This window comes from Ambystoma mexicanum, chromosome 6p (assembly GCF_040938575.1).
Source record: "Ambystoma mexicanum isolate Mex_15411 chromosome 6p, UKY_AmexF1_1, whole genome shotgun sequence".
Lineage (NCBI taxonomy): Eukaryota > Metazoa > Chordata > Amphibia > Caudata > Ambystomatidae > Ambystoma > Ambystoma mexicanum.
In genome coordinates this window covers 384,989,995-385,009,081 of record NC_090935.1, presented here as the reverse complement: position 1 = coordinate 385,009,081, position 19,087 = coordinate 384,989,995, and the positions used below count along the sequence as shown (strand labels likewise).

The 19,087-nt window shown below is 45.4% G+C and overlaps 1 protein-coding gene across 2 annotated transcripts in view; it reads left to right on the top strand.

Moving 5' to 3' along the window:
- The window catches only part of RICTOR (RPTOR independent companion of MTOR complex 2), a 1,615,046-nt gene that overhangs the window by 350,855 nt on the left and 1,245,104 nt on the right, over window positions 1-19,087 (top strand). For both annotated transcript variants that reach the window (XM_069627164.1, XM_069627163.1), the window contains exon 13: window positions 5,766-5,856. In XM_069627164.1, the coding sequence (XP_069483265.1) occupies window positions 5,766-5,856 (91 nt within the window). The remainder of the gene's footprint in view (window positions 1-5,765; window positions 5,857-19,087) is intronic.

The following is a 19,087-nucleotide window of genomic DNA, read 5'->3' as shown; positions in this document are numbered from 1 at the left end:
GCAAGATAACACTCATTTTCCCCCGCTAGACCGCTCAGGGGTACCCCATGAAACCATGGAAAGGCTCCATCTCTGCATGGATAGAATGGAGAGGTTTATGAACACCCAGAACCCTCCCACTCCCAAGAGAACAAGAGAAGGGCCTCAGGAGGACCCGAGGGCCAAATGCCCGAGGCAGGACACAGCCTTAGACTGCCATAATGTGTATGACCTCACGGGTGAGGAATACTTAGAAGAGGAGGATGATTTTGTGGACAATGAAGAGGGACAGAACCAGGAGGAAGGTCTGGAAGACAGCCCAGACATGGTAGGAGAAGGCTTTGGAGAAAATCCAGAAGAAGGACCTTCTCATCCCTGGCAATCCCCATCAGTATATTCGGACACTGATGTCCTGAACCTAAATCCTCCTGACAATTCACCTGTTAGAAACACGTCTCCCATTGACGATCAGCCCACATTCAATGCCCTGTTGCTTAGAGCAGCAGCACATTTCGAACTGGACACTGGGGAGATCTCTCCGGAAATAGACTTTGTAGAAAGAGTAATTAAGGAGAAACCCCCAGTCAGCCAGACCATTCCCCCTCCTGCTTCAGTGAAGAGAAGAATCATCCCTTCGCTATCCACACCCGCACTAATCAGAGGAGTTAATCCAAGGATTGAAAAACTTTTCACTCCTTCACCCTCAGACCCGCTGTACATCAGGGGACATTCCATTCCGGATTCCCTTGTAGTAACGAATACAAGGTAGAGGGCAGGGGTGCCGCTGTCCACCAGTGAGGCACCACCTGACAAGGAGGGCAAGAGATTATATGCCCTTGCTAAAAGAGTCACATTCTCGGCTGCCTTTTCGGCAAGAATTGCGAACAACAATTCTTTGCTAGCTAGCTATGCGGACGCGCAGTGGGCCAAACTGCGCAAGGACGCCGAAGAAGCGCCGGAACCACTACGTACACGCCTGCTATCTACTATTGGCGAAGGAACCCAGGTCAACCAGAGTATTGTAAAGAAATCTCTGGATGCTGCTGAGACAGCGGGACGTTCCTTGGTTCAGGGAATACTCCTAAAACGCCATGTATGGCTGCGCAACTCAGGGTTCAAACCGGAGACACAGGCGTCTTTAATAAATAAACCTGTTGAAGACTCAAACCTCTTCGGGAAAGCGGTGGATGAGGCTCTGGAAATGGCCAAAAAAGAGTTCGATACTATCAAAACTCTTGACCAAATCTCTAAGCCCACTACCATACGCGGCTATGGCAACAAACGCTTTTTTCGTGGCCAATGCCAACAGCAGAGTCAGCAGCAACAGTACCCTGCCACCAGTTACCAGGCCAATAGTGGGCAGTACAGCCAAAGAGGCCAGCGCAGGGGCAAAGGGAGAGGTCGGGGGTCCACCCCCAGAAGCTCCCAAGCCCCCAACAACACCAAGTGACGCGAAGATTCGCGTCCCCTCCCATGCAAAACCGGTCGGGGGCCGGATAACATCCTTTCTTCCAGCATGGGAGGGTATAACGTCAGACCGCTGGGTACTTTCCACCGTAGCCCAGGGATACTGCATCGAATTCAACAGTTCCCCAACATACAGACCCCCTAGGGGACGACGCATGACACCGGAACACCTTGCTATCCTGCTCCAAGAAGTACAACAGCTGCTGGAAAAAGGAGCCATAGAGGTTGTGCCTCTATCTCAGGTAACCGAGGGTATTTATTCAGTGTACTTCCTTGTACCCAAAAAGGATCTAATCATGCGCCCTGTATTAGATCTGCGCCCAGCGAACAAGTTTATCAAACCCCAGAAGTTTCGTATGGTGACCTTACAGGAAATGATTCCACTGCTAAATCAGGGAGATTACATGACAACATTGGACATGAAAGATGCATACTTTCATATTTTAATGTTGCCAGCGCACAGAAGATACCTCAGGTTCATGATAGAGGGCAAACACTACCAGTTCAGGGTGCTACCCGTCGGCATAGCATCTGCACCAAGGGTATTCACGAAAGTACTGGCAGTGGCAGTGGCCCACCTACGCTGGTTGTCCATTCCAGTTTACCCTTACCTCGACGACTGGCTCATAACAGGGGATTCTTACGAAACATGCTTCTCCAATACCGAAAAGACGGTAGACCTTTTATTCCAGTTGGGATTCTCCATTAACGAAAAGAAGTCCAGTTTAGACCCCAGCCAAGTCAAACAATTCCTAGGGGCTCTAATTCAAACAAAGGACGGCCTCGTCTTCCCCTCCAACGAGAGGGTCCAAAACATGCTGTTTCAGATCCCTCTATGTGACCGGTCGAGAGGTGACGGTACGCAAAGCAATGCGCTTGCTAGGCATGATGGCGTTGTGTATTTATTTGGTACCTCACGCGCGCCTGCGCATGCGCCCTATGCAAGAGTGGCTCAACAGCCAGTGGTGTCAGGCCAGCGGATTATGGGACGATCCAGTGGTGGTCTCGCAGGCCTTGGTTCTCTCGCTACGATGGTGGACAAAGGAAAACCTGGAAAAAGGGAAACCCTTTGCCACACCCGCGGCGGAAGCCACTCTAACCACGGACGCATCCCTAACAGGATGGGGGGCTCACCTATCCCATCAGACTGCTCATGGAGTGTGGACTCCGAACGTAGCATCCAAACACATAAATCTACTGGAGCTACTAGCTGTGTTCAAGGCGCTAAAAGCCTTCCAGGAACACCTACAAGGCAAAACTGTGTTGGTCCTTACAGACAGCACCACAGCCATGTACTACATCAACAAACAGGGGAACACCCACTCTCCAGGGCTGTCCAAACTGGCCCAGAATATATGGAAGTGGGCTCTCAAACAAAACATGTTCCTACTGTCAGAACATGTACCAGGGGAACTCAATCTGCTGGCAGACAAACTCAGCAGAGATTTCCCCCTGCCCGAAGAATACGAATGGCGACTGCACGAAGACATCGTCTTCGACGTCTTCACACAATGGGGATTCCCAGAAATGGACCTATTTGCAACCCTGGAGAACTCACAATGCCTAAATTACGCCTCCAGGTACCCTCAGAACCAATCCAAGGGGAACGGTCTGTCGATGCAATGGTCAGGGAAATTTGTTTACGCTTTTCCCCCCCGACTCCCCTTCTCAACAAGGTGGTGCACAAGATGCACCAGGAACAAGTAACCATGATACTGGTGGCCCCAATGTGGGCTCGACAGCCATGGTTCGCTCACCTGGTGGAGATGTCTCTATCTCCCCCAGTGAAACTCCCCTGCCCACACAACATGCTGTCACAAGACAAGGGCAGGACTCTGCATCCATGCCCCCAGAACATGAACTTAGCAGCTTGGCTCCTGAGATCATAGAATTCGGACATCTACTGCTCCCGCAGAGATGTATGGACATTCTCAGGGAAGCCAGAAAACCTAACACTCGCCACTGCTACTCTAGCAAGTGGAAAAGATTTGTCATCTGGTGCAGAGGGAAAGGCATCAACCCAATTGACTGCTCTCCCACACATATTGTTCTCACCTTTCGAACCCATGCACAAAGCATCTCTTAAAGACCTCACTCTTAAGACTGTTTTTTTAATAGCTATCATCTCCATCAGGAGGGTAAGTGAACTACAGACTCTTTCTGTTCTAGACCCCTTCGTTACAGTTCACAGAGATAAGGTGGTTCTACGCACACACCCAAGCTTTGCTCCGAAGTTCATATCAAAATTCCACGTAAACCAATCTATAGAACTACCAACGTTCTTTCAAAATCCTTCCAATTTGGGAGAAAAGGACTCTGCACACACTAGATGTGCGCAGAGCGGTCATGTTCTACATGGAAAGAACCAGACCACTGAGGAAGACTAATCAGTTCTTTGTCTCGGTGGCAGCAGGAAGAGAAGGGGATGCAGTTTCAAAGTCCACTATTTCTAGATGGATTGTTCAATGCATCACTCTCTGCTATACTCTTGCTAAGAGAGAACTGCCCTTTAAGCCTAGAGCACACTCTACTCGAGGCACGGGGGCATCCATAGCATTCATTGCAAATGTTCCCCTTGAGTCCATCTGCAAAGCGGCTACCTGGAGTTATGTGCACACCTTTACAAAACACTACTGTCTAGATGCACACTCGAGATCTGACTCCCAGGTGGGTCAGGCAGTATTAAGACATCTTTTCTCTACTGTTCCTTCTCATAACCCACCGCCAACTCCGGGTACTGCTCGCTAGTCTATGCACAGCATGTGATTCTAAGCAGATTAACAAGCATCAGAAGACAATGCATTACTTACCGTAAAAGCATTTCTGATGATTGTATCTGCTTAGATTCACATGCGCCCACCCTTCCTCCCCGCTCGGATGGAAGGAACATAGACTTCCTTATATATCTCTTTTCTGTACTCACTCACGTCTAGAAGGCTCCCTCAGGGCAGAAAAATACAAACAGAGGGACCTCGACGCGTGAGGGATTGTGGGTACAACACACGTCACTATAGGGATAGTATTTCAGACACGCCTTGTCGACGTCCCTTTTCGACTACGAAAAACAAAATGCAATACTCCGCAGTGACCACTGGATGTCGGATCTATGCACAGCATGTGAATCTAAGCAGATAAAATCATCAGAAATGCTTTTACGGTAAGTAATGCATTGTCATATACTTTTCTGAATGGCACAACGCACATTCAAGGTAAGTAAGGTAATTACAATTTCATCCAGAAAAGAAGGGGCAGAGCAGGAAGGAGCTGCTCACTCACCTCGTGCTTGGAAGCTAAAGGCGGAAGGTGAGCCGATAGCGGGTCCTGAACGCTTGGTCAATGGAAACACAGCAACTTGGTCAATAGTGGCTGGGGGTAGGAGCTGGAAGTGGGAGCCGAGACGAGGAAACGGGTCGGAGAGCTCTGAGCGCACCGGGTGGGTTACGATGGCAAACAATGGTGAAGGATCCTAGGAGTTGTATCCCAAAACACCTCAAGCTACACATTTCTCTCTGCTGTAAGATCTTTTTAACTGTGTATTGTGCATTTGTAATATTTAGTTTACTGTGTGGTAGAGGTTTAGTAATTATTTGACTGTTGGCATCATGGGTCCTGAATATGACAGTAAGTGTATCGTGTCTCCACCGGGAAGTGGGCTTCTATTTTGTTCATAGGAGTGGGTTGGGTCTTAACTGCCCATTTGCTGTTTTCATACATAATACTTTGTTATAATTGCTTATTTATTACGTACTTAATACCCAGAGGTTTCTAAGCGTGTACCCAGGGACTAAATCCGTGTACACTATGCTTTACTATGTTATGTTTGGCCTAATAGATATTCTGTGTATTCTTCAGTATACCAGCATATTGTATTCTTCGAGAATTACTTTTGGGAACAATTGTACTTCACTGCCAGCCTTCCCTCCGGACCCCCTTGAGTTCAGCCTGACTGCTCTGCCATACCTACACTTAAGAGTTGGTCTTTCCTTTTGGTTTTAACCCTATGTCACCATTAGGTTATATGGTTACACTGCCCTCACCAAAAGGTTGTGCCAATATTTCCCTAACTCCAATGAGTTTATGAAACCTGTCCATGCTGGAGACCTAGAGTTGCAGGTGAGTAAAGTAATTCTAAAAGTTCATAGATGCAGGAGGAATAGGTCATGAGGCATTTTATGAAAATGTATTAATATCATACAATTGAATATATAGCATGGTTTTCGAGTATCCCCATTATACTAGCTAGTGGGAAAAAACATTGAGGAACTGAGTGCTAGTGCACTGCATAGTCTTCTTTCATCACATTTCTTTTTTTGTCATAGATCCAAGTAGATTTCAAGATTCTTGGAGGCTTTCTGATGGGTTTGTGGCTACTGAAGCCAATACTATTCTTCCCCATCGAGCACGTTCAAGGTAAGCATCAAAGGAATACATACCTACAAGCTTAAGTATGTTTCTCCCTTAATAAGGTGTTGCAATATGTGTGGTATTAAAATAAACTTTTACAAGACTAAGCTGTTGGCTAGAAAATTCCTTTCTGCCTATGTTTTTGAGTTGGCTGAACGTTTTAATTTTTTTAGCAACTTTTATTCAGCAATTCCCATCTAGGTCTCAATGGGGGTGCAGCTGTTTATTGTTTTGAGCCCCCTCGGAACTGTTATGGCCCCACTGTGGTGGGTGGTTATTTTCTTTGTTGTTTATTTATATAGCGCACATAACCCTACGGTATCAGGGTGCATTGTATTGTTACACAATGAATACAACAAAAAGCATGGTTACGAGAAGAATCATCAGATGCATATGCAGTCAATTTTTAGGATGATCAGTAAATTGCGTTATAATTGTGAAAAGTATACAAGAAATTATTTACATGTGCATTGCTCTATATATAATGGTACAATGCATGGTACACTTGTGCTAAGTATACATGAAATTATTTACATGTTCATTACTGGTCCGGTCTTCCTCGCTACAGGCTATGTCGTTCAGTCTGATTTGTCAGGTTGTCACCCACGAGGTTAGCAAGCACAGCAACCACTTTTGATTTCCTCTGCTTTCAGCGAATATATTGGGAGACTATTGGTCATCAGAGTTTTCCTGAATAGTTGCATGCTACTCTGGTCTACTGCAGCTGCCAAGGAGATTAAGCCAAGTTCCCGTCTGATCGCTGCGATCGAGGTGGGTTTAGGTGTACCCAGGACTGATTTCCACAGATAGCCTTCCAGTTTAGGCCATAATGAGTCCGGTATATTAGGCGCTGCTTCCATCCCGTAAACAAAGGATGGAACCACTTTTGATTTGTAGAAAAGAATTGCCGGGAGCAGTGAAAATCTTCCGTATCTTCTGTCAATAGCTCTAGTTTGGGTTGTTAGATTTTGTATATTGTCCCAAAGGGCTTGTTGCATTTTGACTTTCTTTCTAGAGCTGTCGATCAAAACTCCCAAGTATTTGAAATATGGGACAATTTCAATGTTAGTATTGTCAAGAAACCAGTGAAGACTTTCTTTTTTCTTTTTGAATTTTTTTCCATGATCAGGATTTTCGTCTTCGATTTATTTCCAGATTATTTTCGTCCATGCATCGCACGAGATTGTTCAACTGTCGCTGGAGGCCGATCCGAATTTGGTCCAACAGAATCAAGTCATCGGCGTACAGGATACGTGTGACCGGACTTTTGCCTATTTTCGGGGGGAAAGATCTTATCTTTAGTTCTGATTCTCTGTAGTCTCCCAAAAAGGCGATGAAGAGGGCAGGTGCTAAGGGGCAGCCCTGGTTGACTCCTCGCTTTGACAGTATTTCTTCAGGCAAGAGGCCTTGCTGACTCAACCGCACTCGCAGCTTGGTATTTGTGTGTAGGGCAATCACAGGTTCCAGAATTGCTGGGGGACAGTTCCAGATTGTAAGTTCAGTCCAGAGTTTGTCTGCTTTGTCAAATGCCTGGAACAGGTTGAATGTTAAGAAAACTCTTGGGGCACCGGCTTCGATGTTACTTTTGATTATATTCAAGATGATAATATTTACCGACGTGCTCGCGTTTTTCTGAAAACCTGTTTAAAATGAGTCTGCACAGGGCAAAGCTTTGGCCCACGTTTTGAAACCTTGTTAGCAGTAGACTTGCGAAGATCTTTCCGATAATGTCCAAGAGAGCAATTGGCCGATAATTGGCAGGATCGTCTCCTTGCCCTTTTTGAAAATCAGTACTATCACTGCTTGTGTCCACGAGTTTGGAATTGACTTAGCTTCCATACAGTGGGAGAAAATCTTGCTAATAAAGACTGTCCACTCCTTGGGGTGCTGTTTTAAGTCGATGTTTGTCAGGCCATCTGTATTGACCTTTTAATGTCCTCTTCGTTAGTTAAGTCTGCCCATAGTGCCCCAGAATTTGACTCAGGAGCTGAAGACCGGTTCGTGGCGAGGTCAAATGGATTCGAAAAGTATCACGCCCAGGAAGTTTCGGATACTGAGTTTGAAAGCTGTTCGTCAGTTTAGAGGTCTGTTTTCTTGAGAGCCCAAAACTCCCGCAATTTCTTACCGTTTATTATCTTCAGCATTTCATCAGCGTCGTTCTGGTAGAGTGTTATCCTGTGGTTTTTAAGACATGAGTTATACTTTTTTGTTTCTGCACAAAGAGTGCACCTTATAACCTCAGTGTTTTGTGTTTTGGCCAGTCTTTTCAATTTCCTTAGTTCCCTCCGTTTCTCCACCAAGATCGTGTTATAGATCTGGTTGTGTTTTATATTGGCTTTTTTTGCTGCTCGCCGCCCCACTTTGTAGGTCAATAGTAGAGGCAAATAGTTTAATCTGGTCGACATTTCACTGTTGCCAGCTCCGGACGTTAGGGTTTTGAACTTTTCAGTTAGGTCAGTTATGTTTGATGCCGTCAGGCGAAGGCGCGTCTGCTGATTGTTTGGTTCGATGTTTGACCTATAGATGTTTTTCTGGGGACATTTGTTGGTCCAAGACATTGTCAACAAGTGGTCACTTTTTTAGTTATTATTACATCAAATGTCGAGATGTAGGGAAGCAGGGCATGGGCAACGAAAATGTAGTCCAGGGTCCCCGCAGTATTGTTGCATTCTCAAATTGGTAGGTAAAATTCAGTGTCCTGTAGCCATACTACATTGTGGAAACTTCGCGAGTTCATTAAGTTTAGCCATGCCATGCACAGTTCCTCCGCTAAAGAGCTGGACGATTGATTGTTCACGTTAGAGCTGGGGTCGAAATATCTGGCGTTTAGGTCACAGCAAATAATTATGTGAGTTATCTCGTGCTCGACGTAGATTTTGTTGATGGTGTCCGCCACAGATGCACAGAAGTTTCTTGTTGTGGTTCTTTGTGTGTCCCAGTAGAGATTATTAACTGCCATCTGTGTGGTGACCAGGAACTTTGAGCCCGCTTTGACATGCTGCCATGATACCAGAACCGCCAATAGCCCATAGGTCTATGCCATTTTTTTTTGTCGCTGATCCCTGAACCCGATCGGACAGCTACTAAGAGGCAAGATGACGACCGACCCAGTAGGCCTTTGGTAGCTGGAGCTATCTTGATCGTAAATCCATCGAGCGAGGCTTCTCCATCAGCCAGGTTTCTTGGCCGCACAAGATGTCAAAGGCCCCAAAGTCCTGGCTCTCGGGTTTTGTCAGGTGCGTGTGGCCTCTAGTGTTCTACGACCCCATGTTCAAAGTTTTCGCAGAAAAGATGTCATGTTCTTATGGTAGTTCGTACAAATGTTTGGCAGACGGTTGTCGTTGCTATCTCGTAGATTTGTTGTTTAAAACCGCTTGAAACCACTTCCAAGGTCCCCTCTTTGTCTTTTTGTCATTTGATTTGGTTCCTGCTTCATTTGTAGATGTATTGTCTGTGTGTGTCAGACTATTTGTGTTTTTAGCCGCTGGATGTTTCGACATTGGCAGATTCTCCTGTTTTCTTGCAAGTTTTTTGGTTTTGTTTCCCCTCTCGTATGTCTGGCTCTCGATTTCTCTGTTTGCTTTCCATCTTTGCCGATAGTGTCTGTAGGTATCGGATCTATCCGATTGCAGCCGTTTCTTCTATATTGCCTGACTTCCAAGGATCTTGACCTTTTCTCCCATCTTATGTTTGTAAAGGAATTTTGGTTTTTGGTATGTTCCGGCGCTGTTTGGTTGACATTTCTCTCCCTTTGGGTTTCTATTTTCAAGGTGCGTATCCGGTAATTCCGAAAGGGGGAGGCCCATGGATTCAAGTTCGGTGTGAACTTCTAGGGGCATGGCTCGGACTGAGGAAGCTTTTATGCGTAGATATGCTTTGGCTTTCTGGTCTCTGATAGGGCTCGATCAAAGTGAAATAGTCTGTATTTAAGGATCATAATTTTTGTACTTTGCCAGCAGTGTCATGATCTCTGCTTCCAAAAGGTCAGGGGTTTCCCAACTCCCTTGGAAGCAGATCCATAACCCAGGTTCCGAGTGCCAACCAGTCCCAATTGGGACCTTTTGGACCCAGTCCTGGCGCTGGAAGCGCCGGGCTCATAATGCTTGGGTGGACTTACCTGCAGCAGACCATGCTGCTTACTTGCCTGCCAGTTGAGCCTCTGATCCTCTTCTGTTTGGAACTACTTTTCCTGTTGGGTGGGGCAGGAGCCACTCCCTAGATTCAGAACACTGGAACTCTTCTGGAAAGCAGGAACTCTTTTCTTACCTAGGCGTGGCTGTGGAAGGAGACACCTAAGCACTACAGGAGGCTATTTAAACCACACCCGATGGATGAATCTTGCTTTGCGTTATTCTGCATCCTCTGCAGCAGAACGTTCATCGTGTCTTCTGCATCTGATCCTGGGCCTAAGGAAAAAGGCTTACCATCCTGAATCCAGTCTTCAGCAAAACCTATAAAGACAAGAAAGAACAGGTTAGCATTACTGTCTTCAGTGACAGCTCTTCACTTACCTGGTCCATTGGCTGTCACCAACGCCTCGCGCTGCATTCCGGCATCTGAAAGACAAAGGCTTACCTACTCTTCGTGCGCTCCGGAGGTCTTCACACTGCATTCCGTCATCTGAAAGACAAAAGCTTACCAACTCTTTGCACGCTCTGGAGGCCTTCGGCGCTGCATCCCGCATCTGAAAGACAAAACAAGGTGCGTTTAAAGACATTGGGGAACTTTTATACTCACGTGCCATTACTCCTTTCCACATCTAACCCAGTGGGTATTCCGGCACCCTGCTGCCGCTCCGAACTTGTACCTGCAAAATAAAAAGACAGTTAGAGCGCATCGTAAAGCAGGCAACAAGCGCTTACTTACGTGCTTCCAGGCGCTTCTATTCATCACACGGGCTCCATCTTCAACTCACTTCAGCCCGTCATCCGCCATCGCCGGAACCCTGCAAAACAAGAAACATCATTACTAAAGACTTTTAAAGACATTAGAATTACTCGAAACTTACCGTTCGTGCAGTAAACGACGGACAGCAGTCCTCTGAAGTCAAGAGGCCTGCTCCCCTTATCCAGTGAAGGAACTGGTTTACAGCACCCTGCCCCGAGGCAGATGGAGAGCACGGCGTTCACTTACCTAAGGTGAGAGCGTTAACCCTTTGGGGTTCTACAGGAGAAGAGAAAGGGAAGAAGAGAGACATTCAATAACCCAGTTCCTTAATCCCATATTTTCTATCTGCAGATATCTTACCCTTCAAGTCAGACATACAGTGCACAGAGGTCCAGCCCAAAGAGCCAGCCGTGTGTTACACATCACCTTTGCAGATACGGTATACGCCCAGTCAAGACTGGCGCCTCTACGGGAATCAGGTGAGCATTACAAGCAGTTTCAGTACGGTTTTCCTATTCAACACCATGTATTTATCTTTGCTCGATATTTGTTCTAATTTGAAGATACAAGTCACCCTTGTTCGATTAGGGGAGCTGTTTGGCAGTGGATGGGATTGCTGACTGTCAGCCTGGACTTCTCGTCTTTGTTGTTTTGCCAGGTGAGGAGGTTCGGGAGGCCGGTTCAACCTTACATGAGCGTCGCTGCGTTTTCTTGCTTGGTGTGGAGATATAGGGTCGTTCTTCTTGGTAACTGAGTCAATGGGTTGCGGGCTCATAGATCTGGTGCCAGAAGAAGTCCGCACAACTGAAGAGATGGAGACGTTACACTTAGAGGTTGACACTGAAATCTCAGAACTTTCCGAAATTTGGTCTATCAAAAGGTCGACACCTAGCGGACCTTGTGAACCTTCTACTGAGTCCAAGTGTTGTGTAATGTCCATCAATATTTTGTCCGCCATGAATTCTTCTACTGTTAGTGATTTGACCAGGTCCACCACCTCTGGGACTGGGTTACGGTTTCCTCGTGAGGCGATTGAGCTACTGGGGACTCTGTTCTTAGATGACTCACATGGCGTCTTAGTAGACAACTGCCACTGTTTGACTTGGGTTGAAGAGCCGGCTTCGGGTAGTTGTAGTATCACTTTGGACTTGCGTGTTGCACCCTGTTTAGCTGCTGTTTGATCGTGAGGTACCAGGTGTCGAGAGCGAACTCGGTTTGTCCTTGTAAGGAGAGGAACGGAAGCCAAATGAGGGTTGCCAGCCGATGTTTGCGTTTCTCGCTCTACCCTAGTTGTTTTAGATGGAGTAGCAAATCTTTGAGGATTTAGTTTTTCGGAGTGAGGCGAATCTTGTTTCCCATAGAGCTTGCTGTTTTTTTGTTCCAATTCTGTTACGTATCATCGTTCCACAAAGATGAGTTTGGAATGCATCATGGCTATAATGGTTGTGTTGTCTTTCATAGAATCATGTATTGCCTCGTAGAGCTTACCGAAAGGAGCCAGGGCAATTGTCACTGCTGACATGAAGGTCAAGAGGTCTCTTTTTTTTTTTATTTGGAGAGTCTTTTTGGGATGCCGTAGTTATTTTCTGTTTCTTGGTGGTGTACAGGCCACAGGAGTGCGGTGCTGAGTTGGTAATAATTGGGGGAAATGAAGCTTCGCCGTAATGTCTGACCTCTTGGTCCAACGCCGTTTGTGGCAGGGGGTTTACCACCCCATGTAGGGGTCTTCCCCAAAATGTCACCCATTGACCCCGTGGGGTCACTCCAGGTTGCTGCTTGATGTTTCAGTGGTTTGGCATCAACAGGGTTGAGTTAAGTTGTTGTGTTGGGCTTCAAATCGCTGGGCCAGGCAGGTTGATGTTGCTGCCAACCCTACTGCATGGTTTCTTGGCGGAAGAGGGGCGGTCGTCGGAGGCTCCTTTGCCTTAGCTTTGCTTACGTTTTCTGTTAAACTGGGCTACTTGGTTGTTTGTGGACTCGTTTGTGCACTGCTTGGCTCTATATTTCGAAGTTTGAGGATCAAGTAGAAAACTTTTGGTTGTTGGCATTTGGGAAGGGGTGGGAAGCGGTAACTCTGCTTGCTTGCCAGATTTAACTACTGTTTTCCTCGATTTGTTCACTGGGGGCGTTTCTTGTATAGCCTCCAGTATTTCCGCATCTGATAGTTCTAGAGATATGTCTAGTTTGCACTTTTGTTGCTTCTTAAAAAAAATCTTTTAGGGCGTTTGAGAGCAGTGGGTTGGGGAGAAAATTATTTCCCTTTTCCATTTTTCTGGTGGGCAGTCCCCGCTTTTTTCTCGGGGCTTTTTGAGCATAATTTTTTTCCCCTCAAGTTTCACTGTTGTACCTGTTTGACATAGTCTGAGGTTTCTCCTTCCCTCTTCTTTTTTTTTTTAGACTGTTTTTTCTGTGGTTCCACAGTCATTCTCCTGACTTTGATGGTTGTTAGGGAGAATTCTCTCTTTAGGCTGAATTTCCTAAGCTAGTGAGTCCCCCAGCAGCTTTGCTGGATTTCTGGAGTTTGTTTTTTTCTCCTGCCAAGAGTGAGACTCTCTTTCTCCCACTCTTGTACATGATTTATGATGTTCCTTTGACTGTTAATGTGTTTTATGGGCTATGGGGTCCTTTACTCCATAAGGTCTCATGTCTTTTTACTATGTGTGTTATCCAGCACCCTCCGTGCAGTAACACAGGATTGTCATAGTGACACTCCACCATAGACTCCATACCCTGGGACTGACTACTGTCTCCCAGGGCATGTAAAGTCACCATTGGCTTTACTAGTCCCAAATTATTAACAGAAACCAGTACAAACCACCATATTGTGGACGTACTGGTTGGGGCAATTCGATTGCCCCGGGGTCTGTTAGTCGAAGGGGCACGTCTCCGTCCCCCCTGATCGAGTTTTGGCTGGTGGCAGTGGAAACTACTTTTTATATTCGACCGCAAATATATCCCTATGGGATTTTCCCATTGTTCGAGGCTACCAACTTTAATTATTTAATTCTCATAGCCTCGAACATACCGCCGGTTTATTTATTTAATATTAATTCGCCGGTTGGTATTTTTTGCCAGGACTCGATTCTAAAATGGCGTGTTTGTTCTCTTCTGTGACTCCAACCCAAGTCGAGCCCTTTGTTCCACTTTTTGGCAGGCTTCTCCACAGAAGCCTCCAAAAGTGGTGCCACTCTGTCTGGGTACCACAGGGGGTGTGGGAGGGGGTTTAGGCACCCTGGACTGAGTTGCCGTGGCAACTCAAGTCACACTCTTGTGTGATTGGGTCAAGCCGGCTCACCACTTAGCATGTTTGAGTGACAGCTAGGCTGAATGAATGGGGGTTTGCTGCATAAAAGCAGGGCTTTGGGGACTGGAACTTCAGAAGTCGCCACAGGACCTAAGAATCCGAAGAGGGAGAAGCTGAGCCAACCTGCAACGACGACACCACCGGTGGAGCCCTGCTGAACCGTCTCACTACTTTTCCCGACGACAGAGGAGATCTCCAGTCCGGAGAGTCTTCTTCCTTTGACTGGTGGGGAGAACCAGTTTTGCCTTCCTGGAGCATCTCGTGGCCGCCTTGCCCATGCCAAACACCCCGGCAACCGGAATACCACGGTTTACCACTACCGCGAATAGAAGGGTAGTACCTTTTAACTGGAGAACTCCGCGGCTGGTTTCTTCCCTGGCAGTGCAACGACCTTCATCTTTCCTCCACATCGAGACCTCCTCTTCCTCTGGACGAAATACCGACTTGCACCCGCTGCCAGGAACAACTGCCCCCCTGGAGCGTCCTTCCCACTTAAGGTACTGTGTCCCGCCTAGCTTCCCTTGCGACAGATCGTTCGGGGTGACAGTAAAGCCCCGACTTTCTAACCTGGGATGGCCTGGGACAACCTAGCTAACTTTTCCTGACTTTAATTTAATTCTTTGTGTGCAAACTATCTACAAGACTCTTTGGGCATAACCCCACTGTGTGATCCTGGACACATTTCGCTTGCTCTCTCTAAGAGTGGGCCTGGCATTTGAACGTCCTTGCCCTCCAGTAGACTTTGCCTAACCTGCCTCCCTGTGGTTCTTTGAAAAGTATTGAAATTTGTGTGCTTCATAACTCTGCCTTTTTCCCTCCCTTTTTAATAACTTATTAGAGTGCCATCTTATGTTAAGCGCTCACCTCTGTCTGAAAATAAGTGGTGTTTCTCATTAAGACTTGTCTAATAAGCAATTAGGGTTGTATATATATAATAGTGACTGTGTGCTGAATTTACTTACCTCTTTGTGCTAGTGTAATTTACAAGTGTGTCTTTAAATAATTATATACTTTTACACCAAAGCTCTGGTCAGTGTTTGCTTGTGCTACTGTATCTCTGTACCTATTGTGTATACTCTATATACTGCCTAACTCATCTTGAGAGAAGTCTGAATGCTCAGCCACAGCTACCAGGTAAATCTGGGTGGTACAGACTGCTACCAATTGGGTTTACTGCAACCACCTGTAGTCCTAAATCTTTTGCAGTGGTCCCTAAGGGAACTGCACAGGTTTCTGCCTAACATTGACCAAGGCATCGATCTGCTTTAACTCGCTGTTGGTAAGGAGATTCGACATTGAGGGATATCTTTGACGAACATCGCCGTCTCGACGACTGGCTATGTTCTTCACTAGGCTTTGTCCTTTTGCATTAAGGTGAGCGGGGGCCCTTACACATTTACATTGCTTTTATAGAATGCTTCTTTCTGTTTTCATTTCTACTGATATTTGTCTAGCTGCCATTTAATTTATACAAACTTATGGAGCGTTCACCCTTTAAATTCTGTCCTTCCTGCAATAATATCCATCATAGAAAGATGCACACTGAGTGTGCAACAGTTGCCTTCCACGAGATCACGTCCAACGGCCTTGCGAATCCTGCAATATTTTTATGCCCAAACTGCTTAAAAGCAGGCACACTAAGAGGTAGGTGGTTTAGGCCATGCATGCCTAATCCCCCACTGGTGCTGTTGATACGGACGTGGAAGAGCTAAGCAGCTACGTCTCTGTTTTGGAAGCCAAAGACATACAAGAGTATTCAGTAGACTCCCACATGTCTGTCCCCAGCCCCACTAGGTGTGCCGAAAACTCTGCTACGGGGATGTCCTCTGATGAAAGACGCACACACGTGCATTCACAAAGTCACACAGCCCCAATCCAACCTTTGAGGAGATCGTCAAAAGGAGCTTTCACAGCAACTGAACTTTCGTTGAATGTTTTGTCGCAAGTTATCTAACCATTGCGTTCAAAACCTGTTGCGCGTTGGCATTTTCCCTAGCTGCATGGCTCCAAATCTAAAGAGAAACAAGTTGCTGCTCAGAAACATCTGTGTGCTGCCGATTCAAGACTCCATCACTCTCTAATATATGATCTCTCTGAGGACGCTTCTAATATTTTTCAAGATGTCCACGACAATCCAGGGGATTTATTGTTTCACTAACACCAAGAGGATATGGATCAGAGTATTTGGCAAGTGGACTCTGATCAGGGTACTTGGCCAGCAACTCCAACTCATGATACCCTGTATGAGCCAGATGTTAATTTTGGGGGATGACAATCCCCTGGTGCAACCCAGAGACACGACCCCTATCGATGACCAACTGTCAGGTTCAGTCTTGAATCTTCTTGCAGGAGTGATGCTAGCCCACCAGACCCCCTTGGTATGCCCGCTCAATAATCCTTTAGTAAATAAAATTACCAAACTGGCAAACCCAAGGGGAAAGGGGAATGGAGAACAAAACAAAGCAGATCTTTGAAGACACGACAACTGGTTTAACACTCTCTGGAACTGGATTACTGGCTAGATCGTCATCCGTGTCTGTGAAAATCTAAACTCAATAAAACACTATTAGTATTAATCTAATCTGTATTCTAACTACTACTTCTATATAATAACTATCTGAGTTTAAATACCTGACGCCTATGCTAGATTGCTGATTGGCGTTATTATTTAGTAGAGAAATCTTCTTAGTCTTTTGCTTTTAAATATGTTGATGCTGCAGAAAACTTGCGATTCAAAAGTCTTTCTGGAAATATTTCTGTTATTAATATTTATTTGAATGAGTCTGAATAGTTCTTCATTTGATATATAATGCTGAAACATTTTTAAAAATATCAAGAAGAACTGATGGTTGTTGAAGGATGTCACGCTAGGAGCATGCAATTTGAAAGCAGTTGAAGTAGCGTACCTGAAATCAAATGAAGATCCGCACATTCAAACTGAAACCGCGCCTGCCGAATGATGAAGATACGAGGTAAGGACGCACACGAAACCGCGCACACTCAAGGAACTCGCGCACTCCTCCTTAGATGAAGACCCGTAGCTTGGGTGAACACAAAGTCGAGCCGCACTCCTCCTCAGATGGCGAACCGTAGCTTAGAAACTCACGAAGCCGCGTTCACTGTTGGATTAGACGCGCACTCAAAAATCCGACGAAACTAAACCTGCCGCTCACACAAATATACTTCAAACTAATTGAATCACAAGCTGAGACGTGCATACGTATAATCAGGAAGTAGAACAAACTCAACACTATGACGCACGCAGATAAGCTAAGGTTCTTTACTCTAATGTTTAATAATAACGAAATGAACGTGCATGCAAGTGAATTCAAAATAAAGACTACACGGCAAAGTTAGTATTGTTAAACGAGAATTGTCTAATTAAATTCTATGTGAGTTCAGCACGCGCTAATAATATATTGTTCCAAGAACTAAAAAACAGATATTATTCAGAATTACTAAAGAATTACTAAAGTAAATGCAGCCGCAATAACTAATGACACAAACGTTATATTTCACAAACATGCGTAAATGAACACAAGAAAGTTTGTTAACTTGTAGAAATGTACAGTTTCTAAATACTTTTCACATTAACTTCTTGACTTGCAGATAGAAGATTAATTATTTTCCTTAGAATTAAATAAAAGCGTATTTCACAAATAAATTAGCTTTCTTCATCTGTGCTTCTCTTTATCTTTAAAAACTTCTGATGACTTTTGCTTGAAAGATTTCCTTTTGTAGATTTAACTTCTCTCAAGTCTTGCTTTTCACTAAAAAGTCTCTATAGATTACTAAAGTTAATGTTCTTCAGATTTAAAAATACTGCAACCTTCCTCAAAGGAAACTGTAATGAAAGGCAGTTTAGAATTTTGGTGAATGTTCCAAACGACTTCACAACTCTGCTCCTCCAATCACTGTTGAAGTAATACACCTCCATCTTGGCTTGGCGAATTAGATACTTCCTAAATGATATCATTAAGAACATTTATTTTGATATTAACAAGTGTAAATCAGAACCAAACTCCAAACACAACTCAACCCATTCTCTTACATAAATATGTGCTAATGAAGTCTAAAAAATAAATGTTTACTTCACTTTCCTTAATGAAGGTTTTCTAGTGTAATGTCTCTTTGAACATCTGTAAATGTGCCATGGAATCCTGACACCAACTCCTTTTTAATAATCTGCTTAAAAGAGCAGCAGCGCACTTTTAAATGCAAACACAAACTGTCAGATTTTTGTAAAGGACATTTTAAAGGCAAAAAATTCTGTCAGCTTGTTTATTACCCTACTAATTTTGATTTAGAGGATAATAGCACCTTCCCTTCTTTCACCTGCTCACACATGGGCAGTTAACCCACGGATGGAAAAGCTGTTTAGACCTGCACCTACTGACCCACTGTGCATTTGGGGTCATGTAACACCTGACTCACTGGTAGTTACTACCACGAGAAAGCGTGCTGGAGTGCCCCTATCTAATACCAAGGCTCCTCCTGACAAAAGATACGAGGAAGTTTATGCTTTATGCAAAAGGGTCACTGCTTCAGCCACCTACTCGGCACGCATTGCCAATAACAACTCTGTTGGCAAGCCACAGCGGTGTCCAGTGGCCGTTGCTCCAAAATAACTTGATTGACGTCCTGAGCCAACTAAGAGGGTAGACTGGCTACCCATAATATCTTGAAAAAAACACTCTTTGGAAACAGCAGGCGAGTCCTTGGATAGGGAACCTTATTAAAGATACTCTTGGCTGCCTTATTCTGGGTTCAAACAAGCAGGGTGGAGGGAGCTCTTCGAGAGGTCGCCTCCAGAGGATTTGAAGGACTTAGTCAAACATTGATCAAGGCCCAAGGTTGGGCCGCTCTTTTCCAGCAAACCCCACAAGGGAGACGCCTTCCCAAGGACTCGCCCGCGCGGGAGGAACCTCTCAGGTTCTCATACTAGCACAAATACCAAGGCTAATCCAGCTACTGGCTGACAAGCCAAGGGGTGAGTTGATCCTCCTGGTGAGTGCACAGGGACCGGAAGGTTCTTTTACCGGGTGT